Below are 27449 nucleotides of genomic sequence, written 5' to 3'. Positions count from 1 at the left end.
CCGGTTCAAGTGAATGCAGTAGCTTTTACCCAAATCTTGTATATGTATTAAGAAATTTACTAGATATCTATACTGTGGATCCACTGAATATTGTATATTAACTTGAGGCTGCTGTAGAAGTCAATAAACTTCAAATTCCGAATCCCCCCTCGGTATCTATTCATCGAACCAAGTTATGTCTAACTCGCCCCATTTGTTCATGGGCACACGTAAGGCTCTCCAAATTACTTGTGAAGCTATAACAAGGTTATTAGCACAAGGTGGTAAATAATCATGTTTCTTATCACAACCCATGGTTGAATCACATTCATCCACAACCATGGCCTTTACACTTCTTCCATTAGCTTTTATAGTAATGTTGCTAAGGCACCTCATTCCACCATTGTACCAACCAGTGGAAAGAGCTACTACATGTGTATCATCAGAATGATACTTGTTATAACATTTTGATGGTCCATACACATCTTCTGATCTCCACCCTTTTAGAAACTATTCAATGTGAGAATCGCTTTCGTCTTGTTAGACACTGGAGGCGAACATTTGAAAGTAGTGTATATTTTATCTTTGATGCTAACATATGTCATCATCTTCGATCTTACAATGCCCAGTGGGCGGGCTTTTTGGCCTTTATCTTTCCGCTAGGCATGCAGATTTGCGATCTTGACTCTGAGGAACTAGAAAGAGTAGAAAGAATTTGCAACACGACAAGGAATGAAGTCAGGGACGAATTTGTGTGTAAATTTTGGATCACGTGAACACATGGACACTCAACTAATCTCGATATATTATGTGTATAATTCTAAAAATATATTTAATATTAGCTAAGTAAACACATGGTCATAATAGGCTGAGTGGAGCACTGATCAAAGGTTATCTTTGTATTCTCAAGGTCACGTATCCAATCCCAGCTCGAGCAACTTTTTTAATTTTTGCTGTTATTTTCTAAAGCTACCTTTTTACCTTCCTTTTTATATTATTACTCAAGTAAAAAAGTAAAAAAGTGTTTTTACTTCATATTGCATCATATACTTTTCTTTCCTTTATTTCTAATTATACCAAGTCCCAAAAAGTATTTAAAAAAAAAAAAAAACTCCATGGCTGCACACGATGAACTCATGAGTCATGACAATCAAGAAACTTAGAAACCCATTGTTGATAGCTAAGCTGCAAGCCAGCAATGAACCCACCAAAATCCATCAAGTAAAATTAAAGTCCCAAGTTTCAAAAAGTAAAATCTATTCTCCATTCCCATATTTATTCTCTATTATAATATTATTCTCTAATCCCAAAACAAAATATCTCAGAACAACCAGGTGTCTAGTAAGTCTTGAATTCGAATTTCGAACACCCTTTTGGTCTTTTTATTGATTTTTGAATTTGGGTTTCTGAATTTTATTGGTTTTTTTGAGTTTTTGAATTTTGGGGTTTATGGGTTTTGACTTTTGAAAGCTTATTTCCTTTGGTTCTTTTGAATTTTGGGGTTTATGGGTTTTAAAGGAATTTGACAAATTTTCATTTTTAGGTTAGAGTCATCATTTTGTTTCGAAGGAGAAGTACCATTTGCATTGCGGCCGTAAAGTTTTGGACCTCTTGGATCGTATTTGCACTAAATTTCGAGCTCGATAGACAGTAATGAACACTTCTCTATAATTTTGAATGTGAAAGGGGTGTGATTCCTCTAATTTATTATAAATGTGGAAGGGTGTGATTCCCTTATATTTGAATGCGAAAGGGGTGTGATTCCTCTATTTTATTATAAATTTGAAAGGGTGTGATTCCCTTATTTTTGAATTTGAAAGGGGTGTGATTCCATTATTTTTTAATGCGAAGGGGGTGTGATTCCTCTATGTTATTATACAAATTTGGAAGGGTGCGATACCCTTATATTTTAATGTGAAAGGGGTGTGATTCCCCTATTTTATTATGAATTTGCAAGAGATAAATTTGTGACTACGTTGAATAGTTATTTAAATTTGTAGGAATCAAAATGGATAAATACGTGACTAAGTTGTACATTGGACAACCAAGCTCTAGTAGCCGTCCATATGTTAGTTCACATATAAAAATTTATATCTTATCTCAAAGCAATGGTCAACCCATCCTCATGAAATACTAGATTCGCCTCTGAATGAAGTACCTAACGTTCTTCATGATATCTCTCTGTGAATCTTAATTAGGAGATCTTTGATATTGGATAGTACTCGAGAGCTGGTTTATTAGTCTATATAATGTTTGGTCACATAAAACTCCAAGCTTGTGTTCAAATTCCAATATTCTTTAAGTTTTTGTATGTTAAAAAAAAAGGCCCTTATAAAGTTGATGTCTCCATCATCATGACTAGTTTTGTTCTGCCGTACAAAGATTCCTATTTGCATGAATTTTCCCATGACAAAAAGACAACAAAATTTGATCCAAAAACAAAATTGGAACCGAAGATGCATGGTCTCCATCAGGTTAACTAAGACGCCACGGCATTTAGCGACTGTTGTCTTCTGCTGTCCGCCACTGGAACGGCTACTCTATCACAATGCTCTCTTGAACAACATTCCCAAATTTGGAATCAGTCATATACTTTTTGGTTATATTTCACTGTCCTAAAATGTGTTTCCCGTCTGCTTCTGCATAATCTGTTCAAAATATCAGCTTTTCTGCTCTTGTTACGTTTGGTTTTTAGTTTTGCTTTCTTCTTCCAAGATTTATAATTGAAATGAACAAATTAGATTCCCCAACAAATATTTGCTTTGCTGTTACCTTGTTAGATAAAACCAAGCATCTTCAATAAAACAGTTAATTTCTCTTGGGATATCACGAAATAACCATCGTAATTAATCCATACACAGCTGGTAAACACTTGTATAGGACATTTTTCACAGTATAAATAGTTCTGCTTGTTACCCTTTCTTTACACAACTGAACAAACAAAAGAAAAGGAGAATTCATTATTAGAAAATGAAGAAGGGCATTTGTCCAAAATTTTCCATTCTCTTTCTCACTATAATTCTTGTGAGTACACTTATTTCATGTGCCATGGCAGAGTCGTCGTGCAACCCCAGTGCGAAGATTAAAGGCATAAAACCACCAGCAGGGAAATGCAAAATAGGGTATCAATCAGAATGTTGCAAGAGTGGAAAGTCATACACCACTTACAAGTGCTCGCCTCCTGTTTCTGGCAAGACGAAAGCTGTTCTAACTATAAATAGTTTCCAAAAAGGCGGTGATGGTGGTGGAAAATCTGAGTGTGACAATAAATACCATTCCAATAACAAGCCGGTGGTTGCACTCTCAACAGGTTGGTTCAGTGGTGAAAAGAGGTGTATGAAGAATATAACAATTTATGGGAACGGAAGGCAAACGGATGCTATTGTTGTGGACGAGTGTGATTCCACAATGGGATGCGACGATCTTCATGATTATCAACCACCGTGTGATAACAACATTGTCGACGCGTCCAAAGCTGTTTGGAAGGCATTGGGAGTGCCTAAGAAGCAATGGGGACAACTTGATATATTCTGGTCTGATGCTGCTGCTGCTTAATTTTAAATTCATGTTTTTTCCAGTTTAATGAACAAGATCTAAATGTTAATAAAGCTTATGGAACTAAGCAAATAAAAAGCTACCTGCTGAGTTAACTGTTTTCAGTTGTGATTTGTAATTTGTAATTGGGGCAAAAGAGAAATCAGGTAAAGAGTACTTTGGCTTTCAGAGAATGATAAACGGAGTCCATGGATAAAAATTGAATAAATTATCTTCTCATAAATGTTTCGGTAAGCATAGAAAACCAGTTATTCAAATAAAATGAGTCAAAAACATGAAGTTGCCTCATAATTGCAAGCAGGGGTGGAGCTAGAGCTTCGCCGAACCTTAAACCACGTCAGTATTTAAAAATCCACTTAATATGCATAATATTTTATCAAAAACACAATAAGCTGTGTTTTCTAGAATTAAGAACCCATAAACTCAAAATTCAAGCTCCGCTTTTATTATTTGTAGGTCTTGGAGGAACATACCCTGGTGCATTACTATTGAGTAGATAAAAAATAAACTTGCATCTCCATATGTTATTACTAATATTTTTATCAATTTGTATTTACTTGGTTTAGTGAATTTGAAAGTAGATCAGCTAAACTTGAATTTTTGTTAAAGTGGTTGTGTTTTCTTGAAAATTCTTTGATAGTTTTGGAACAGCAAAGGAATTTTAAGATAGCAAAATAGCAAAAGAGGACAATAGGTATAAAATTCAAATGAACATATATATATATATATATATATATATATAGAGGACATTCTTAAATGGTCACAAGATCATCATATTAGTAGCCTACATAGACAAAATTGAACACCATAGTCACAGCAACAACAAAAGACAAGGGCTTGTAGGAAATACAATTATCAATGAATAAAGGCCAAAAATATTAGGGAAGAGTAATATTAATTTCAACGAGCTCTTCCGATGAACGTATCCAAGCTCATCTCACTTGCATCAGTAGCCTGCAATTCAACCTGGACACCATCTAATTCTCTCCTGAATCTGTCTTTGGAGCTCGCATACAACATCTTGCTTCTTACTCTTGCTGTTTCTGGTGCCCTACATCCCCGATACAATGTTAAAAGTAACATGATTTAGCTCCATGCAAAATTAGAGCTTAAGTTCTATGCGCTGACAGTGTAAAAACAAAAACTATTTACGTATCAGGTCACTTATATGATAATGATCAATATATCTTCATTGGACAGTTCAGATGACTCAATAAGGAAGGTGATTAGCCTTCTTGTTACATTGCCTTGAATATGTTCATAGATCTCAAAATGGTGGAGAATTTGCAAAATAATATTGCTGGCCTCGGGCTCAAACCGATGGCGTAACAAACGATGGAGTTAGTCATTCAATATAGATTGATATTAACAGTGAATAAAGTGAAAGAAATCGTGCACTATTTGAGATAGTTGAAAGGGGTGAATCGCTAGAAATAAACCGGTGAAAATGGTAACTAACTACTATCACAAGTTAAACTAGACTGATACTGTAAAAATAATCTTTACGCTATCAGCATACATAACTTAAACAATTAAAATCTAATTAAATGTATTATCCTCCAAAATGTGAAAAGTTTGGGATCTCAATATCAAAGAAATAATCAGAGCCATAAGAACATATATGTGAATAGAGATCAACATGATGAAATCATTAGCATAAAACTAGATGGAATTAAGTAAGAAAGTGTTACCAAGCAACAAAAAAGATCTTGCTTTTCTGGACATTTTCATTTGTGGTGAAATCATAATCAAAAACTGCATAGCGGCACTCATCGGCAGGTAAATTGTTGGCAAAATCTTCATGAGTTTCGTCATGTCTCCCAACTTTCTCAACCACAACTTGGTACATTGAATCATCAATCTTGAATACTATATATCTGTGATCCCTTTTCGCTTTCAACTCTGAAAATTTCAGCTTGCATTCATCACTCACTGCTATCCCTGACGCCGAATTCGCCTATGCAAATGCCACAAAAGAGAAAAAAATAAAAAATTCAGTTCATGTTATAGACGTATAATGTATGAACATATTTGCCTCCCTACTCACGTCCAATATGCACCGGAAATGTACCTCGGCAAAATGGTTAAAACAAATACTAGTAACAATCCAATCCGACCCATTTCTTATCTGTGTTAAATATGAACGGGGCGGATATTTTATCCGCCCCCCCCCCCCCCCCCCCAATCCCAGTAGAGACAAAAAACACTATGTGACGTTTTCATCTACCTAAGCCTCTTTGGTGGGCAGAGTTACCGGCAAGGGCGATTAAATTCTTTTTGTCAACAGATTAAACTTCCCAAATGGGGTGAAACTAATTTTTTTTTTTTTTGATAATTTATAAATTGTTGAATTTCCTTGACATAGATAATTCTGATATAGTCACAAAGGGCGTCCAAAAATTGCTTTAGGTCACAAGTTCGAATCCCTACTATTACATTTTAGTATTTCTTTTTTAAAATATCCCCTTATACAAAATCCTTCCCAGGTTCGAACACATGACCTTAGGAACTTTTTGTAACTCCTTAGCCATTGACTAAGCCTTCAACTTGTATCAAGGGTGTCAATACTTGTATACATACCTATAAAACCAAAATTTCACCTATTCCGACGAAGGGGTGTCACTTGACCCCTCTCGGGCAAGGGTAGCTCCGCCCGTGGTCGGAGTTACCAGATAGAGGTGTGCGCAAACTGCCTTGACACCAATATGTTTGAAAAAAAAAAAAGACACTAAATGTCCCTCACACAACTAATTAAACAAAAGAAGGAAAAAGAAGGGAGAATAGAATAAATGAACAAATATGTATATCTCATAAATCCATGCATTAAAGGAACTGCACATAACGTACCATTTGGGTAAGTGGCGAGCGATGAAGCTTCTAAAATGATAGAAACAAAGCAAACTTTGCAAAAGAAAGACAAGGAAACAGAAAGAGAAAAGAGATCCTTGATTTTGGATTGTTGAATTATGAATTGAAGTTTTGGTAAGTGCTTAAGAAATGTTCAAAGGGCTGAGAGCTTTTTCAGGGAGTTTTTGTTTTGCACAAAACAAGTTTAATATTAATTGGATGAATCATATTGTTCCGTCAATAATGTTAGTTTATTTAACTTTTAGATTTTTTTATTTTTTTTTAAATCAAAAGTATCCTTTATCTACGGTGTTAGAGTTTTTAAACAAGATTCTCGAATAACCTTTTTATTAGTGTTATTAATTAATTTTATTATGGGGTTTGCCATATATACTTCACAAATTCATTTATTTTGAACCGAAGAGAGTATTAATGGTTTTGCGTCATTAGTTTCTCATGCTTGTTAAGGATATCGATAATTTTGTCACCAGTTTTCCATTTTATTTTAAAATTAAAAATGACTCACGGTTTACGTTGATACTTTCCAAAAGATGGCTAATTTAAAGTTACTATTTCCAAATAAATAAATGTGTATTTCTTTTTGGAATGGATTAATAAAGAAATATTATCAAATAAAATAGAATTAGAAAATAGTATTTAACTACTTTCACACCATACAAAATCTATTCAATTAGCATATACACACCTTTTCTTGAAAATAGTTGTCTTCAATAAATGTTTTGGTTTGCACACAAAATAGATTAGGATGAGACATTTCAAAATAAGTCGCTTGTATTTGATTGATGCTTGATAAATAAAAGATCGATTGACTTTCACATACTTTAGAAGAGCAAATTAAGAAGAGAACTCAAGATAAATAAAAAAAGAGAAAGAAATTTTAGAGCTCTAATACCAAATAAAAAGATGTTGCTAGAATAATCCAATTAAGTTGGTATTATTATAAAATATAAGCAATGTTGCAAATATAAGCAAGAAAAATAGAAAGAGAGGTGAAACTTTTCTTTATTTTTCTTTCTTTAAGCGTGTTATACCATCTAAAATACAAGGTTATTTATAATCATCAATAGTATGAAGTACCTTGCGAAGATAAGCATGCACAGCGTAGGCCACTAGGGCACTAATGGTGTGGGGTCCCAACTTTTTGAAGGCCTCACTTTCCTAAAGATCATATATATATATATAGTGCCCCAACAATTTTAGTCTACGATTTCTTTAGTAGTTGTCGTCCAATTTGATTGTCCCTGTTATATCCCGTATTTTCGTGTATTCGGGAAAATTGGAAATAATTTTGGCTTGTAAGGAATAAGGTAATAATTGATTTCACTTAACACATGAGTTGTTTATGAAAGAAAATTAATATGGAAGTGTTGAGGAAGGCTAGGGGAAAAATTGGAATTTCGGAAATTAGTTTCGGGAATTACAAAATGTGATCCATAAGTCATTGGGATAAAAAAAAATGGATGGAAATTCAAGCCCAATAGAGAGGGGTGGCCGGCCATACATAGGTCCAAGCCCACAAAGTTAAAAAAAATTGCCATGTGCTAAAATTTATAAAAGGGACCATGTATTCATCAATTATCCATAAGAAGTTTCAAGAAACAAGGAAAGAGAAAAATAACAAAAAGAAGAGCAAAAGCTTGAAGGCCATTCGGCCATAGCTTGAAGAAATCACCCCTCAAAAATCTTGCTTCTAAAATTATTGTCTTGTGATAATCCCACTAATTTAAGGGTCCTTTACAACTTGGTGTAGTTATTTTGGAAGATAGGGAGCTTGCTTCTTCAATATAACAACTTGGTCAAGTGAAGAAGATAGGAGGAAAAGGTAAGAATCAATTCCTTTTTATTATATTATGAAGGTTTGTTTGTGTTGTAGTATGTAGAAATGAGTAGAAATTATGGAAATATGGAAGTTTGCAAAGTGGGTGTGTATGTAAGTATGTGGCCGTGTGTATGCTATGTTGTATACATATGATGAGTTGAATTTTATGTTGTATTCTAGTTGTAGTTGTGGTGGACCTTATATTGGAAAAAGGAAGTTGAATAAATTTAGTTGAAGTTGGAAGTAGGGATCATGGCCGTGTGGTGTGGAGATGGTAATGGGATTGAATTAATCTTGTTTAATATGTTAATTGTGTTGTTGTGATCTTTATAATGTAAATGAAGGTTAAATGGGTTAAGTTGGCATTGAAATTGATCGTAGAAGGTTATGTCATTTTAGAATGATTTTATGATAATATGAAAATGAAGTGTTAAGGTGTAAATCATGATTATTGTTAATGAAATAAGGTGACAAAAATGTGTTAGGAATGTTTATGTTGAAAGTTTGAAATTTTGAAGGAATGGTTTTATGGAAATTTTGGTATATTTTGTAAATATTGTGTTAAATGAGAGGAAATGCTCCCGAGTGGAATTGGAGTGATCTTGATTGTTAATGTATATGGAAATGTGATATTGACTTGAAAATGCAAATTGGATTGGAAGTTGTTGCATTATTGGAAAAGAAGACTATTTATGTTAGAATGCGTTTCTCGTCGATTATTGATGTTGTTGGTATTGCTGTTGGTTTGGTTGTTGATGTTTGGGGCCGAGTTAAATCTCGGGGATGCTATATGTATAGGGGAGATGCTGCCCAAATTTCTGTAGGCAACTATGAATTAAGATTGAATTCTTGAAGCCTTATGATTAATATTTGGTAAATGTGACCAATTGAAGAGTTTAGACGAAACGGGATTTGAAGTTGGACTAGCGTAAAGGGCGAAAAAGGTATGTAAAGTCGTCCCTTTCCTTCTCTTGGCATGTCCTAGGTGTACTAGGGTTGGATTTGAGCCTCGGAAAGTATTCTGTTCATAGAAACTCGAGATTGAAAATGTCTTTTTTCCATTCAATAGAATTGAATCCTATTTGTATGTTTTGTTGAAAGAGTTGTGTAAGCTTTCACAAATTGCCTAGAAGGTTAGGGAATGTCCCTAGGACCTCCATAGGTGACTCTATAGACTTAATATACGTAATTTGCGCCTATCGCTTCAGTTGACCCGAGGTGGGCCTACTATCCCCGACTTGTCTTTTATTGTATTATTGTCTTATTTTTGAACAATATAAAATGAAACGTCTTAACTACCCTTCTAACTACTAAATGACTCCTACTTTAAATGTTATATTAAGCCTTGTGCACTATTTTGGGATATGGAAACGACTCAGGAAGGTTATTTTCGCAAAATCTATTATGACATCCGGAATACACTTACTATGATTCTAACCGATTTCATTGTTTCGATTTGTCATTCGATATGTCTTATTGAGTCTCTGGAAATGTATGGTGTTTTACATTGCATTTATTTTCTCACTACTCCACTCGTGGATGCCTCAATGTTTCCCTCACTGAGCCCGGGCCAGGATATGTTGTCAAGCGTATTCCACTGCATTGTTCGCCGTGCCTCGATGTGAGGGGGCAGGTTTACTTGTACATGGGTTGTGGAGTATGTTGTGCCATGTACACACATTCTGATATGACATGATATGATATGATATGGCCATCTGATATGATATGCTATGTTACGGGGTTATTCCCTATTCTGGAGCATGATGTGTTGTGGCACTACTGTAGGGGTGGCGACCACGATTTGTTCACCGTGTCCCTTGACGGGGGCCGGATATGATATGGCATATGTTTCTGCATACGTTCTTTATGTTTTGAAAATATGCATTTGATAATCTGGATATTACGCTCATTTTCTGCAAGTTCTGTTTTGATTATGATTTCGTTTCTGTACTTCAGGCTTTACATATTCAGTACATATTCCGTACTGACCCCCTTTCTTCGGGAGCTGCGTTTTCATGCCGCGCAGGTACAGACGACAGATTTGCTGATCCGCCTGCTTAGGACTATATTCTGCTATCTTGGAGTGCTCTATTGTTCGGAGCCTACGTTTTGGTACAGTCTTTTGCCAGTGTACATATATATGCTATTCAGGGGTACGACGGGGCCCTGTCCCGTCTTATGATTCTGATGTGTTCTGTAGAGGTCTGTAGACGTACATGTGGGTTCTGTATATGCTTTGGGTTGATATGATCTGTGATAACCTTATCGGCTTCTACTGCTATATCTGTTCATCTGTGATAGTTAGTGACGCCATTTGACTTTTATATCTATATATTCTGCTAATATGCCGGTTTGGGTTATTGGGTACGTGTGAGTGTCCAGCACGGACACTAGTCGCGGCCTACGGGGTTGGGTCGTGACAGTCCCAAAGTGTTTCTCCTTTCCTTTCTTTTTTATGGCAAAAGTAAATGCATTATTTTAGAACTCTAGGACACCAAGATGTATGGGTCATAAGAAGTGAGTCTAGCCCAATAACTTATCACAATAGTTTTCCCAATTCACTTAACTACTTTGTGCACTTTAAAAATTTACTCACTCCGCCAAACTCTATTTACCAACTTATATCTTATATGAATGCAAATAATGTTCCTATGAATAAACTAATCATACTTATTAAATAAATATATTTCAAAAATTATCCGTCAATTAAATAACCGCGTCATCTATCCCCGCAAGTCACAAATATCATTTTAGAGAATGGGATGGATATTTCCGAGAAAAACAACCGAAAAGCTCAAAATACCTAGCGGGTCGTTACATTATTAACTTTTTCTCAATACTAATCACTTATCAAACACAAAACCTATCTCGTTCAGTGCTCTCTTTGATTTTTATTTCTTCAATTTCCAACTCAAGTCTTCAATCTTCATTTTTTGTAGGCTCAAAATCAATTGACCAGCCACTATTTTGTAGGGGAAAGTCGCACTAAAAGTATCTTAAATCCCTAGCTCTTAAAGCATTATCACAAACACGCTGGAAAAGTTGTACTGAAAGTATCAATGCGATATGATTTCAAACTCCACAAATAAGATATGCTTTTTTGAAATTAGTGAAAATCAATGATGATCCAAAAACTAAAAGTGAAGCTAACTGTTTAGAAACAACTTGAAAATTTTGAATTTCTATTGGATATGACTATTTGGCAGGGTGTATTGTTCGTTGCTAATTCATTTAGCAAAAATTTACAATCAAAAGATATGCATATTGATATTGTCATAAATCAACTAAGTTTGATTTCTTTTTCTAAAAAAATATGTAAAGAAGGGGTTGTTATATTTTCTCCTAAGGAAATTGTTGAGTTGAATATAGAACTTGACAATTCGACGAGAATGTTGATAATGAAATCTCAAAGTCTCTAAAAGAATCTTTTTAGAGTTGATTATTTCTTATAAATAGTTGATTAAGCTATTTTTTCACTTCAAAATAGATTCGATCCATTCAAAACGTATGTATGATAATATCTTAATATTTTTAATTTTCTATTTAGTGGTCAAAATTGAGATCATTAGGTGATGAGAATATGAAAAAACATTGTTTTAATCGTGAATATTCCTTAATGCATAATAATCACTCTAACATTGATGATTAGATTCATTTTCTTAATTGAAAGTGTTAAGGCAGATAGTAAAAGTAGAAGCTAATACTCTAGTTGATATACACAATCAGATAAAACGACTTGATTCTTTTTCAAACGCCTATATTGGTTATAGAATAATGTTAGACAACTCCCTTTACGGTTACCTTAACCGAAAGAAGTTTGTCAAAATTGAAATTGATAAGTCTTACCTAAGATCAATAATATCTCAAGAGATATTAAACAGATTAGCTATACAGTGAATTGAAAATATATATATATATATATTGATTATAAAAAAGTATTAGTTATTTTGCGTCTCAGAATTTAAAAAAATAGATTTTAAATCAATAAATATATTTTTTTCAAGTTAAGGCCCCCATTAGATTTTGGCTTTAGGCCCCCTTCGCTCCTGATTGTAGAGATGGGCAACATGGATATCCATTAGTCAACTATTCACAACGCTCCCCCTTGAATGTCCATGTAAAAGAAAAAGGAAAAAACTACACCAAATACCCATTAAAAGATAAATATTTACACAAATTTACCACCGTAAAATTAATTATAGCTACTACCTGCACGGGACAAAATATTTACCCGATGTGCACCTGCATTGACCGAAGCAGCTTAATGATGATGTGAGTGACCCAAGCAGTTGTGAGTGAGAGGTAAAATGATTCTTTTCTTTTCTAGTTTTTGTCCTTTTCTTGTTTATTTTTGTTTTGTTAAATATAAAATTAAATATAGTATCTAACTATTTGTAAACCAATAAAACTATAGAAAAACTAAATATTTAAATTATAATATGAAGTAAGAAAAATGCTAAAGTCACTAACTTATTTATTAAAACCTAAACTAATAGAAAATGTATTATAATTTTATTCTTTTACAAAAAAAAAAAAAATTATATTTAAAATTTGACTCTATTTTTTTAATTTTTTTTCACAAGTAACACTTGCTAAAAATGATATAAAAATTAAAATATCAAAAATAAGCTTAATCTCTATTTTGTTTGTATTTTCTTATAAATTCTTTTTTCTTTTGAAGTAATGAACTTGTCATTTGATAATGTCCAAATCCACTGCTCAAGAGAAAGTGCACACAGTCGTCGCAATATAATTTATCCAACTATGATTCGGGGTCGAATCCACAAAGAACAATATAAAGGCGATTAAGACAGTAAAGGATTATCACCAACTAAGCTAAGTCAAATACTTTTTCAATATTTTATTTAAAAATACTAACAAAGATAAAACTAACTAGAAAGCGGGTAAAGTGATCGATGACGTCACAAGCAAAGGAAAACAAGATAAATTACTCTCAAGTAACGATCCAATGTATTTTATAATCTAACAACTAAGAGCTAGTTTATGTTAACAGATAATGATTTCTCAAATCTCATTGAAAGTCTTCCAACTAAATCAATGAATTTCACTCTAAGCTTTTCCAAGCCTTAGAGTGTGATATTAAGCACAATCAATTTAACCTCAAGGTAACTATTCTATTTCTAGCTCAAGTAATTAGATGAGGTTTAAAGCCTCAAATCCTTGCTATTTACTCTTTTCTTAACCCTAACTTTCTTTTCCAAGCAAAGCCAAGGCAAAAAGGCACACTTAGGCCTCATTTGTTTTCATTAAGATTAAGATATCTGAATCTGAATACACGTCTGAATATTAAGATGTGCATTAAGATTAAGATGTCTAAATCTGAATACACATCTGAATATTAAGATATTGTCTCTACATCTGAATACTGAATGATTAAGACTGTTTGTTTTCAATATCTGGATGTGCATAATTTCTCTTTTAAACATAATCTATATAAAATTCAAATAAAATTAGGAATTAAATATTATATCAATATAGTATTATAAAATATCTCATTTTAGCAATATAAAATTATTTTTTATATGAAATAATATTTCGAATATATACAAATAGAGAATAAATTTTATGAAAGTGACTACTGACAAGGATACTCTTAACTTTGAGAAATTATAATATATCGTAGTGTTTTCTCCTCTGTACTTCAGCCAAAATGAAACAAAGAAATCAATTCATAAGCAAAATAGATGAAGAATAAAATGGCATGAAGATCTTTTCAGACACATGGCGGCAATATAATTAAGAGCCCGTTTGGATTGGCTTATAAGTTGGCTTATAAGCTGTTTTCAGCTTTTTTGAGTGTTTGGCTGGCCAGCTTAAAGTCATTTTATGCTTAAAATAAGCTCAAAAAAATAATTGGACCCATTTGACTTAGTTTATCTAAAGCAGCTTATAAGCTGAAAACAGCTTATAAGCCAAAAAAAATAAGTTGGGCTACCCCAACTTATTTTTTTCAGCTTATAAGCTGCAAACAGCTTTAAGCTGTAAGCCAATCCAAACGGGCTCTAAGTAATAGTCGTAGATACACATCAACCAAACAATCTGGTTGACTTTGTAAAGGTTTAGAATTTCATCAGTTCAAGAGGAAAAAAGTTTGGTTGCTGATTGATAGTTGGAGAGGAGAGGGAGGCGTAAAATTCTTTTGCAAGGCAGAAGACAATGAGGCATGAAATGTGGCGGAAATAAAGTCATATCTATTTTAAGAGTTGAATTGTGTTCAGACTTTGTTACAGATCTGATTCATTCAGACCTATTAAGAGCTTTTAAAAAGGAAAAAAAAAAACAAATGCACTTTAATGGGCTGAATCTGAATTATTAAAATTCAGACCTAAAAAACAAACGCACTTAATGACTGAGATCTGAATGATTAAGATTCAGACCTCCATTAAATGCAAACAAATGAAGCCTTAGTGTTTGCAACCACTAAATGACATTAAAGCTTGAAGAGTAAATAGAGAAACATTAACCTGCTTCATTAGAAATAAAAATCGTTTAATACATAAGCAAAACAAGATATTCAATCCAAACTTTAACAATGTATTCTTCCATAAACAAGGTTCAAGTATTGAAATGGAATACTACACACTAATATATTCAATACATAACAAGAGTTGAAGAAATGAGTAAAGAATTTCTCATTGTGTGCCACCAAATCTTAAAACCCTAGGTGTGGTTGGAGTTTCTTGCTCCAAGCTTAGAAGAGTTAGCCAAAGATGTGGAAAATTTTCCCTAGGTCTTCCTCTTATAATTCCCCAATTTTCTAAAGTCAAAATATGACAAAATAAGCCCCTAATTTTCAGTTTTGCAAATCTAACCCAATTTTTTTCGTTTTCTTCAATTTTGGCCTCTTTTGACTTGTTTTTCTCTCCCGATCACTTCTAAATCACATAAACCTGTAAAATAGAAGAAAATGATATTAAATGCACTACTTTACCAATCAAACGTAGCAAAAATCTAAGATTATAGTTGGTAAAATACCAACTTATCATCCTTTATGATACTCTATCGGTATATGATATGTCACGTAGGTATCATAAAAGACTGGAGAATTTTTTTAAAAAAATTTGGACCAATCCTTTGTAATACCTTTTCAGTATATGGCATATAACATGTGGGTACCATAAAGGACTGAATGCTTTTTTGAAGGATTGAACTGGCAGCCCTCTACGATACTCTATCAGTATATGATATATTATGTGATATCATAGAGGACTGAGTAGTAATTTCTGAATAAATGACCGAATCTTCTATGTTACCTTGTCTGTGTATAATATATACCATGTGAATATCAAAGTATATTGTAATAGTATACTTTAACTGCTACTGATTTGGTATACTATATGCTAAAATAAGTTGTTTTTTGAGATATTAGAAAGATATATTTTAAAAAATGTACCATAGCAATTATTTGTGTGTGTGTGTGTGTAAAGCCAAAAGATGTGTAGAATGAGATTATAGAAAAAAGGAAATAAAGAAAAAAAATTAAAAAGAATTAGTGAAATTAGAAAAGGAGAAAAAAGAAATATTTGATATATAAAAATATATTTTCTATGAATTTAGGTTTAATAAATAAGGTGGTGATTTTAGTATTTTTCTTAATTACTTCTTGTTGTAGTTTAATTATTTAATTATTCTATATTTTTATTAGTCTAAAAGTAGTTATTAGTGTATTTATTTTTATCTTTTATTTTTATTTTTAAAAAGTAAAGAAAAAAGACAAAAAAAAAAAAAGAAAGGACAAGAATTAACAAAAAGTTAAAGTAACAAAGAGGTATAAAGATTTTTTTGAAAAAAAAAATGACAAAAAGCAACGAGCAAAACACTACACGTGAAAAGACAACTACTGCAGCGCTGACATCATGATGACATCAACCCGAAAAAGAGAATAGAAAATGGGAACACAGAAGACGTAAATATTTTGGGTGACATCAAAAGTAAAGAGGTATGAGTGTGTAAATAGTTTGCATGCAGGGAGTATTCATGTTCTTTTCACAAAGAAAAATTATAATGAAAGAAAAAGTATATACAGTTATTCCTAGTACGCATTACTTGTTCACTCATTAAAAATCTTACTAGAAAAATTCAGTGGAACGAAACCTTGATTAAGGGAAAAAGAGTGCAGCGTGTATTTTATTCCCCCTAATGAAAACATCAATTTATGTCTCGGAGACGGCATATTCATATCTTGTGTATCATCTTCTCAAATGTTAAAGTTTTCAATTCCTTAGTGAATATATCAGTGAAATTATTACTTGAGCGAACTTGTTGAATATTTATTTCACCATTCCTCATCCAAGTCACCGATCCTTATCCTTGGGACTGATTCCCCCACCCCCGTTATAGTTTAGGATAATTCTTATTTCATGAACTATGTTTTGGAGTTAAATTAACTAAGTCAAGTTCTATTTTCTTAACATATTAGTATCAGAGCCAATAAAATAATTCTAATTTTTTGCTGAAGGTATTAATCCTAATCAGATCTGGATCTTAAATCTATATTTGTTTTTATGTTTAAATCCTAATCATATCAGATCTTAATCATCAAGTGCGCTATATTTTTATTTATATTTAATGGCCACTTAATGAGTCTAAATTTCTACAAAAATAAAGGTTTACCACTATTCCATCCACTTTCATCGTTAACCGCCTCATTTGAGCCTATCATTATCAACTATCATCGTCCACCAACCACAACCACCATTCTCAACCGCAATCATCATTAACCACCATTTACAATCATCGCCATCAATCAACATTACCACAACCATCAATCATTATCATCAATCACCAACATCACATCAGCTATTACTATATCTAGCTAATGATCATCATCATTCACCACCATCATTAGCTATCACGATAGCATCCACCACAATTACAGGTCACCGCCATGAACTACCACCGCCACTAGGCTCTTACTTCATGAATTATGTTTTGGAGTTAAATTAACTAAGTCAGGTTCTGTTTTCTCAACATATTAGTATCAGAGCCAATAAAATAATCCTAGTTTCTTTGCTGAAGCTATTAATCCTAATCAGATCTGGATCTTAAATCTATGTTTGTTTTTAGGTTTAAATCCTAATCATTAAGTGCACTATATTTTTATTTATATTAAATAACCACTTAATGAGTCTGAATAGATCTGAATGATTAATATCTATAATAAAATCTTAATATTATTAAAATGTATATATTCAAGGATTTCTACAAAAATAAATGTTTACCACTACTCCATCCACTTTCACCGTTAACCGCCTCCGTTGAGCCTACCATTATCAGCTATCATAATCCACGAACCACAACCACCATTTTCAACCGCAATCATCATTAACCACAATTTACAATCATTGCCACCAATCAACATTACCACAACCATCAATCACTATCATCAATCACCAACATCACATCAGCTACTATATCTCGCTAACGACCATATCATTCACCACCATTATTTGCTATCACAATATTATCCCCCACAATTACAGGTCACCGCCATGAACTACCACCACCACTAGGCTCTTACTTCATGAACTATGTTTTGGAGTTAAATTACCTAAGTCAGGTTCTATTTTCTTACCATATTAGTATCAGAGCCAATAAAATAATCATAATTTCTTTGCTGAAGGTATTAATCCTAATCAAATATGGATCTTAAATCTATATTTGTTTTTAGGTTTAAATCCTAATCATTAAGTGTGCTATGTTTTTATTTATATTAGATGGCCACATAGTAAAAACATTTCCTGATGGGTCAGGTCTGGTTCGTTTAAAAGAATGGGTAGACTTATTTTTATTTAAAGTTACAGCGATATTTTTTTAAACGAACCATACCCGACAGACCAATAAAAAAAATTATCATGTCTTTAGAAAAATATATCTACTTAAAAAAAAATAGGTAGACTTTTTTTAAAGTCACATGACATTTTTTTAAATAAAAAATAATCTAAATGATTTTTAAAAGAACTCCCGTCAGCGAAAAGGGTATATTTGCATCATTTTGTAACGACAAGAGTATATTTGCACCATTTTATAACGGCAGGGGTATAATATACACCACTTTTATAATGAGGGGTATATCTGCTCTAAATCGCATGTAACGACCCGTTTGGTCGTTGTTATACCCTATTTTACCCGAAGTCAAAATAGTTTATAACATCCCGGTAATTCCGGGGTTAATTAAAGTTAAGGAGTCGCCACCTAATTATATGGTGAATTAGGGCACCTAAGGTAATTAAAATAATTATCTAAAGTTGATTTTATTTTAAAGTCTACGAAACCAAAAAGATCTAAGTAAGGGTTCAATTAGTCTAAAGGGAAGGTATTAGGCATCCTCTAAGACCCATTAACAATGGTTAACCGATCGGACTTACAATTAATTAATTTAAGACTAAAAAAGCATACAAATATAGCATTTTAAATATTTTAAGAAAATAGTTTGTAAGTGTTATGAAAATATAAGAATGCTACTTAAAATAAAACAGTAGTTTATAGAAAAGATTTTGGTTATAAGTTAAAAAAAATATAAATTATAGGCTAGGTACCAATTGATTTTAACGACTTAGAAATATATTGAGTGATCAGGTAAGATAAATGAATAACTTGATAAGAAGACTCTTTCCTTGGTTAAATTTAAGCACTTGGCGAAAATGAAGGTTTCACAACATTGAAAACTTACTTTTCTTTTCAAAGATGCACTAAAATACTTTGCAAAATGAATTAAAAAAACGTTTCCATTATTATACTGAAATAATGTCCCAATTAACTTATCCGATTAAAAGCCTTCTTAGGGTCATGAAATGAATCAAAATATTTTCTATATTATACTTAAATAACGTCCAATTAGCCTATCCGATTTTAAAAAAAAAAAGTTCTCCTAGAGTCATGAAAGGGACCGAAATATTTTCATTATTATACCGAAATAACTTCCCAATTAGCCCACTAAATTAGGTGTTCTAAAGTCAACAATCTTAAACCAAAACACATGTAAGAAAACAAAGCAATTAACCAATCCTAGTACGAGTAAAAAAAAATGCAACTGAACGCCTTTCTGCTTCCCTCTCCTTAATTTCGCTCAGATATTTCCGAGAGGGGAGAGAATTATATGTAGAATAGATGAAGGTTCTGAATCTAGCGGCAATGTCGAATCTCAAAATAAGATTTCTTGCGGCAACGAGAGTCTTTTATGAAGACTCCATGTGTGCTCCGCGGTGTACATGCAAAAAAAAGATAAAAATTAGAAATACACTTCTCTGTCTAATAGCATGCAAAGGCTAATAAAAGAAACAACACGATTTTTTTTACTCATAACTAATCGGAAACACTATGAAAAGACAACAAAAAAAAAAAACACATGCTACATCCATATACCGTAAAGAATACTACATTGTAGTTTCCTAGCAAACAGCCAAAAACCAAGAGTTGCAGGAAATTATGTTATTTTGCACTTCTCCCAAACCAAGGACCCCATAAACGTTGCAGACTTTAAATGGGAAAAGGAAATACAAGCTGCTGATCTAATTTGTAGATGGTTTTTTTTTAATATGCAAACTTTATTACTATCACTAATCCTAATGATATATAAGTATATATGATGTGATACTAATAGGGTACTTTTATGGGAAAATAGATTATTTGCATCACTGATACAGGGTACTATTGGGGTTATACTCGATATAGAATATTATGTGATGTTGGGTCACAGGCCGAAGACAGAATGTGGAAGATGACTACAAAGTCCGACAGACTCGTTCAAGTTGTCATATGTATCAAAGAAATAATAAAGATTAGCAAGCCTTCAAAATAATCATCCAACTTAACATTTTTGATAATAACTAGACGTCATACAACTAAAGAAAGTTAAATACTGCATCCATCCCGTCCGAATAAGCATTCAAAACCGTAAACTAATCTTAAGCAGACTTGAAGGAAAGGGAAAATATGATCCAAACAAGACATTAACTACAACAGAGTTATTAATCCTTGCACATTTCAATTTTATGCTTCAGCTCTGTGCATTTTCTGTACACTACACAGGCAACTTAATCTCATATTTAAGTGTTCCTGAAGGCATGTCTCTAACTACACAAAAGTTCCAAATGACAATTTAAAAAAAAAAAAAAAAAAAAAACAGAGAACCCCTATCCTCAAAGTTACAGTAAATTACATGCACAAATGAGGGCGTCTAAAGAGACCACCTGATAAGTTCTTCTATGCAATGCATAAGCTCAAAGCATAAACACTAACTAACCGTTAATTTATACATGGGTTACAAGATATGGACGAGTTCTATGCACCAAAACAAGACAACACACGTATCTATCACTTGGCACGAATAGGAGAGCCACAACTTGGTTTTGAAATCCCTTTGGCTATAGACTTGTTTTTCACAAACCAGTGAGCAGCATATTTTGCATTTTAAGACACAAAAAGAACTCAGATTTTGGGACTAGTTGAGATATAATTTAGAGCTTAGACAGATTTCAAACAAAAAAAGGGTGAGACATTGATACATACAATTAACTTAAACTAATCCCCTTTTTAAACGAAGCTAGAGAGATGTTAAAAAGACATTTATAATAGTGGCTATGCCTATGTGCTACTTCAATAAACCAAAGACACAAGAAACAAAAATCGATACAGGAAATATGAAAGGCAAACTATTCATCATATATTTGTACATACCAATATAAGACAAACAAATCTAAACCAAGGAACTACTCATGCTTATCAACTATCATTTCGGATAGAATTCAAAAGATAAAGCTAAACTTTAAAATCAAGTTTTAGCCAAACACTTCAAATTCGGAAAAGGGAAATAAACTTCAACAAATGTGCATTGTACTTAACATGTGCATTCATATTCACAGAATCATATTAAGCAAAGGAAAGCAACAAAAACTGCAAACAATACATTTTATACTACATGGGAACTTATCTTAATAGTAACAAACAACAAGAGATAGAAATAGGGATAAGGATTTTACATGTTGTGGGTGCAGTGAACGGGAGCCTTGGGTCTCGGATCTACGCTCGAACGCGAACGACGCTCGAACCTTTTCGAGTGCAACCCTCAATGCACCCGAACACAATGAAACAAAAGAGAATTGTAAAACAAGGGGAAATCAGACCAGACCCAACAGAACTCTTCCTAAAAAATAGATTTCTTAATCAGACGGGACTAAGCAAAAATAAACTTAACTCCGAAAATCTCTCTCCCCCCTTTTTTTTTCCGGCTCAAGACTTAGAGTTGTATATATAGTAGACAGAACCCTAGGGTTTTCCCCTTTGTTTTTGGGCGGGATCTGGAGTGAATAGCCGTTTGAAAATTGAAATCGAATCCTTAAAGCTGCTTCCTTTTTCAGAAATTTCAGAAGAGTTTTTAGCCATATATGTTGACTAGCCCGTTAAGGAGGAAAGAGGAAAGTGTTTGCACGAAAATGGGGTGGCAAGGATCTGCCATGGTTGAAAGGAAAAATGGATCTTGTTTGGAAGAGGAAAGATGAAGGAGATGAGAAGTGCGGCTGTTTGCCCTTTAGGTTTTAGATGATGAATTAAAACGAACGGGCCGGGTCGGGTAGCCTTTAAATGGGTAGTGGGCTGTTAGGGGTTTGGGCTGTACTTTGGGTGTAAAATATGGGTACTTTGGGTGTAAAATATGGGTTGTTGTGGTCCGAATTTTGGTCCTTTTCTTTTGGAATAAACATGCAATTAGTAATTAATAGTAATAATTTAATGTTATAAATTTACTAATAATGGAGAAACTATAAATATATAGGTAAGGTAACAATAAAGTAGAAATATTGTCTAGGTTAGTTTTACGATTAATATGTAATAAATAAATAGCAATGTACGATGTATTAATAAATAATAATATTTAATCATAATAATAATAATAATAATAATAGTAATAATGTAGTGATAGTGAAAATAAGATATTTAAAGTATTAGAAACTCAAAAAAAAATGAATCGGAATAAAGGAGGGGCAAAATTGGGTGTCAACAGATGCCCCTCTTTGACCGGAGACGATGTAAGAGTTTTCGGGTGAAGAAATTGACGTAGTAGCCAATTTTGTTCCGACCAACGAATATGAACTTGGAGGAACATGAGAAAGAATGAGTTAGGGGAATTGGTGGAAAATATTATGGGGTGGAAAGGATTATGGCCGAACCCATTTCGAGTTGCCTACATATCTCGGGTTTCGTGAGAATCAAGTTGTATGAAGTTTGAAAGAAGCGGGTCGATACTAACGCTACTGTTTTTGCCCCAGTGTTGAATTATGGTGAGACTGGGATATAGAAAAGGCTTACAAGATTGTGAAAGAAGTTGATTGAGTAGAGTTTTAGCGGTGGATTTGAAAGAAAAAATTAACCTACGTATCACGTGTTCGCGAACGTAGGCGGAATTGAATTCGAGAGTAGATCCTTGACCTTTGCTTGTGAGTTTGGTATTCCTCTTCAGCAAATTTGCCCCAGTTCACTGCATAAGATAAAGTTCCACGTTGTGCTGTGTCTCTGTAGATTGTACTTTCTGTCAAAACTGAAATTCATGTCAGAATCGTTAATAAAGTCCGGGGTAAAGTTAAAAGTGTAAAAATTATAAATAATGTAAAAATGATAATAAATATGAGTGTGAGAATGAAGCCGTGTGGCTTATAATGAAGCAGTGTGGCCAAATGTTGTCTCTGGTTGTCTTCAGGGACTTGAATGAATGCGTGATGTTTATGCTGAAGATGTAATAATATCTCCCGTTGTATTTGGAGACTTTAATGATAATAAGGTCTCCGGCTGTCTTCTGGGACTCGATGATAAATGATATCTGTGGAATTTAAGGTAAAGTCATTAGAGTAAAGTGAATGATAAAGTAATTGATAAAGTAGGGAGTAAAGTAAGTGTGTAGCCGTTTGGCTTATGCAGATGAGGCTGTGTAGCCATATGATATCTCCGGTTGTCTTCGCAGACTTGATGAAGATTCCCGTAAAGTCCGGGGTAAAGTCGTTAAAGTAGGTAAAGTGAATGATGTCTCCGGTTGTCTTCGGAGACTTGATGAAAATTCCCGTAAAGTCCGGGGTAAAGTCGTTAAAGTAAAGTGAATGATGTCTCCGGTTGTCTTCGGAGACTTAGTGAAAATCCCGTAAAGTCCGAGGTAAAGTCGTTAAAGTAAAGTGAATGATGTCTCCGGTTGTCTTCGGAGACTTGATGAAAATTCCCGTAAAGTCCGGGGTAAAGTCGTTAAAGTAAAGTGAATGATGTCTCTGGTTGTCTTCGGAGACTTGATGAAGATTCCCGTAAATTCCGGGGTAAAGTCGTTAAAGTAGGTAAAGTGAATGATGTCTCCGGTTGTTTTCGGAGACTTGATGAAAATTCTCGTAAAGTCCGGGGTAAAGTCGTTAAAGTAGGTAAAATGAATGATGTCTCCGGTTGTCTTCGGAGACTTGATGAAGATTCCCGTAAAGTCCGGGGTAAAGTTGTTAAAGTATGTAAAGTGACTGATGTCTCCGGTTGTCTTCGGAGACTCGATGCAAATTCCCGTAAAGTTCGGGTAAAGTGGTTAAAGTAGGTAAAGTGAATGATGTCTCCGGTTGTCTTCGGAGACTTGATGCAAATTCCCGTAAAGTTCGGGTAAAGTGGTTAAAGTAGGTAAAGTGAATGATGTCTCCGTTTTTCTTTGGAGACTTGATGCAAATTCCCGTAAAGTTCGGGTAAAGTGGTTAAAGTAGGTAAAGTGAATGATGTTGTTATGTCCCGTATTTTCGTATAACGGGAAATCGAGAAATAAAGAAGACTTGTGTGTGTTGAGGAAATATTTTGATTCGAGTTGTTATGATTATGTTGGTTAGGGAATCATTAAAGTCAAGACCTCGGGGAAGGCCGAGGGTAAATTTGGAATTTCGAAAATTAGTTTCGGGAATTACAAAACGGGACTTTTAATGAGTTGGGCCAAGAAAGTTGAACTAGAATTTAGGCCCAAGTCCTTGGGGGTGGCCGGCCCCAAGGGAGGCCCAAACCCATTTTTAAATTTGTCATGTGCTATGCACATGACTCCCTCTAATGGATATATACTAGGTGGTCTTTGGAAATTATCAAGAAAACCATTCACAACACAAAAAAAAAAATTTGGGAGAACACCCTTAGGTGCTCTCGGCCGAGAAGTGAAAGAAAAAAAAAATTACTTGGCTTTTGTTTCTAATCCTCACACCTAGTCTCTTTTGAATGATTGATGAGTTCGAGGTGCTCTTCGTTGTGGTACAATTAGTTTGACGAAAGGGCGACGTTTGCGGCGAATCGGAATATTAAGATCAAGGTAAGAAATCTATGTTTTATGTTATGAAATGGATATATATGTGTTAGTGATTGGATTAGCATGAAGATTTTGGAATGGTGTTGTGTTTGTGCATGGCGTGTGTGTGTAGAAAGGGTGTGTTTGGCCGTGAGCTATATGGGGTGGAAGGACATGTGAATTGATTTTGTTCAAGCTTGTTAGTTGTGTCGTTGTGATCTTTATGTTGTAAATGATTGATTAAAGAATTGAGTTGGCGTTAGAAAATGATTTCGGACGTTATCGGAAAGTGTATACCTTTGGTATATTTGTGTATATCATAGTATATTTATGATATTAAGGACTTTAAATATGACTTATAGTTGATATTAATGAATTCGGGATGAAACGACGCAAGTTAGAATGTTCGTCGTAACTTTTGGTGTTTTGAATGAAATAGGGAAAGTAATGGATTTTGGGAAACTTTGTATATGGTTTGGAACTTGTTTGTTATGTAGTGGAATAATCTTGAATGAATGAATACAATAATGTGGATATGAGTTGGAATTGTGAAGTTTGAATATAGGATTACCAACTTATGTAATAGGGTGAAATTTTGAAGCTAGTACGGTTTGATTGTGGTTTGTATTGTGTAATGATGTTTGGGATTGTTGTTGTTGTTGTATTCTGAGCCGAGCCAAGTCTCGGGGGTGTTAGATTTATAGGGGAAGTGCTGCCGAAATTTCGGTAGCCAAGTTTAGCCCAAAGATGAAAATGTTAACTCTCGTGAATAGTAACTGGTAAAAGTGACCATTTGCAGTTTTCGGACGAAACGGGAATTGCGATTTGAGGAGCGTAAGGCGCCAATCAGGTATGTAAAGCCTACCTATCCTTCTTTTGGCATGTCCTAGTCATACTAGGTTAAGATCGGACCCTCGGGGATGATTCTGCTCTTGGAAGTCTAGGTTCAAGTTGGAGTACCATTCATTCAGCGCAATTGAACCATTTTTGTTGTATTTGGTTAGAAGAGTGTTCGAACCTCCATAACTTTTGCTGTTGTGTCCGAAACCCTCCGAAACTTTCGTAGATGGCTCTAGGGAGCCTAAAGTCTGTGATTCGTGACCGCCGCCTCAATTTGACCCGAGGTGGGCCCGCAAGCCCTAAGGCTCCCCTTATTCGGTTTGTTTGGTTCGTTTGCGTCCGCTATGATCAGCGATCGCTTGTTTATGACTCAATGGTGCGTTTGAAACTTCCTATGTCGTTAGTGAACGTTTTGCACTTCGAGTAATGTGAAATTTTCGGAAAATGACCTATGAACGGTTTTCAAAAAAATTTGGTAGTTTGGAACTTCGTAACTTTTATACACAAATTTTGATCAATCTGATTCCTACTCCGAGCCTTCTGGCGTCGGTATATGCCTATATGTAAATTATATGTTGAGTTCGGTAAATTATTTTGATATGCATATGGTTTCTGCACTACTCCGTTCGTGCTGTCTGTTATGATTTCGTTCGTCGGTACCCGGGCCGACTTTGTGATCGTGCGCGCTATAACATATTCGGGAGTTATGATGTGTTACGGTTTCCGAGGCCTCGCCATAGGGCCGGTTACCGTTTATGGAGTTATGATATGATATGGCATTTGATATGTTTTGATGATGTGATGTGTGTGTGTTATGATGTGTCTGGAGACTGTACGGAGATTTGAAAACTTCTGGAGTTATGATGTGTTGTGGCACCAGCGTCGGGGGTGACCACGTTCCTAAACCCTATACATGATCTGATTTGCATTTGTACGTTCGCCCTCCGCGCAGGTTTGCTTTGTTACGTTGACGTTGTGTTTGTTCTTTCTGACTCCAGCTGTGTTTGTGATTTCTGTACCTTCTGCTTTACATACTCAGTACTTCTCCCGTACTGACCCCCGTTCCTTCGGGGGCTGTATTTCATGCCCGCAGGTACAGAAGCTCGTTTGGGTGGTTCTCCAGTTTAGGCTACTCATTCTACTGTGTTGGAGAGCTCCCCTTGATCCGGAGCCTACTTTTGGTACATACCTTCTGTTGTATGTGTGTGTTCGGTACATTTGTGGATGTGTGGGTACGGCGGGGCCCTGTCCCGTCATATGTTCATATGTTCTGTTTTGTTTAGAGGCCTGTAGTCAGATTTGTGGGTCGTGGGTCCGGTGTGTTTGTATGTGAGTCTGTTTTGCGTTCTTAAGCGGCCCGTACGCTACTGTGGCCAAGACGGCCTCTGAGTTTGTATGTGTGTATGTGCATTTGGGCGATGTATATTCCGCCCCCTTTCTGATGTGTGTGTGTGCATTTGGGCGACGTATATCCCGCCATCTTTCTGATTTTTATTTGACTAATCTGAACGGGCGACCGCTTAAGATAAGTGTTCGATAAATGTTTGTGTCTGGCGTCTGTTGTTCATTTTCAGTTCAGATAACGTATGTTGAGTTTGAACGAGTCTGAATACGACGATCTGGTTGTGAGTTTGTTTGGGGTGCCTAAGTAGGGCACCAGTCGCGGCCCACGGGGTTGGGTCGTGACAGATGTCTCCGGTTGTCTTCGGAAACTTGATGAAAATTCCCGTAAAGTTCGGGGTAAAGTCGTTAAAGTAGGTAAAGTGAGTGATAAAGTAGATAGTAAAGTAAAGTGTATAGCCATTTGGCTGATGCATATGAGGTTGTATAGCCAAATGATGCCCCGGTTGTTTTCGGAGATTTAATGACAATTCCTGTAAAGTTCAGGATAAAGTCGTTAAAGTTGGTAAAGTAAATGATAATTGGTAAAGTAAAGTGATAGTGTAGCCGTTCGGCTAATACGTAAGAGGCTGAATAGTCGAATGATGCCTCTGGTTGTCTTCGGAGACTTAATGTTGATTCCTGTAAAGTTCAGGATAAGTGGTTAAAGTAAGTAAAGTGGATGATCAAATAAGTGATAAAGTATAGAGTAAA

The 27449-nt window shown here is 34.5% G+C and overlaps 2 protein-coding genes and 1 pseudogene across 2 annotated transcripts; 1 reads left to right on the top strand and 2 right to left on the bottom strand.

Annotated features, from left to right (window-relative positions):
- Positions 1 to 156: 156 nt before the first annotated feature.
- Positions 157 to 1197, bottom strand: LOC132639272 (kiwellin-1-like; annotated as a pseudogene).
- Positions 1198 to 2945: 1748 nt separating this feature from the next.
- On the top strand, positions 2946 to 3631 carry LOC132642352 (kiwellin-1-like). Its single transcript, XM_060359583.1, has one exon. The coding sequence runs from the start codon at positions 2950 to 2952 to the stop codon at positions 3532 to 3534; it is 585 nt and encodes a 194-aa protein (XP_060215566.1). The 5' UTR covers positions 2946 to 2949; the 3' UTR covers positions 3535 to 3631.
- Positions 3632 to 4251: 620 nt separating this feature from the next.
- On the bottom strand, positions 4252 to 6530 carry LOC132642353 (actin-depolymerizing factor 10-like). Its single transcript, XM_060359585.1, has 3 exons — positions 6382 to 6530; positions 5226 to 5491; positions 4252 to 4585 (listed from the first exon to the last, which is right to left on the bottom strand). The coding sequence occupies exons 1-3, from the start codon at positions 6382 to 6384 to the stop codon at positions 4435 to 4437; spliced, it is 420 nt and encodes a 139-aa protein (XP_060215568.1). The 5' UTR covers positions 6385 to 6530; the 3' UTR covers positions 4252 to 4434.
- Between the last annotated feature and the right edge of the window lie 20919 nt (positions 6531 to 27449).

Source organism: Lycium barbarum, chromosome 5 (assembly GCF_019175385.1).
Source record: "Lycium barbarum isolate Lr01 chromosome 5, ASM1917538v2, whole genome shotgun sequence".
Classification (NCBI taxonomy): domain Eukaryota; kingdom Viridiplantae; phylum Streptophyta; class Magnoliopsida; order Solanales; family Solanaceae; genus Lycium; species Lycium barbarum.
Note: the sequence above shows the minus strand (reverse complement) of the source record. Positions and strands in the feature narration are given on the sequence as shown.

What these genes read in the sequence shown, in the direction of transcription:
- LOC132642352 (XM_060359583.1), top strand. Translation starts at nt 2,950, where the DNA reads ATGAAGAAGGGCATTTGTCCAAAATTTTCCATTCTCTTTCTCACTATA.
- LOC132642353 (XM_060359585.1), bottom strand. An exon ending in AAGATCTTTTTTGTTGCTTG is followed by an intron (nt 4,586 to 5,225) that starts GTAACACTTTCT and finishes TCGGGGATGTAG; the next exon opens with GGCACCAGAAACAGCAAGAG.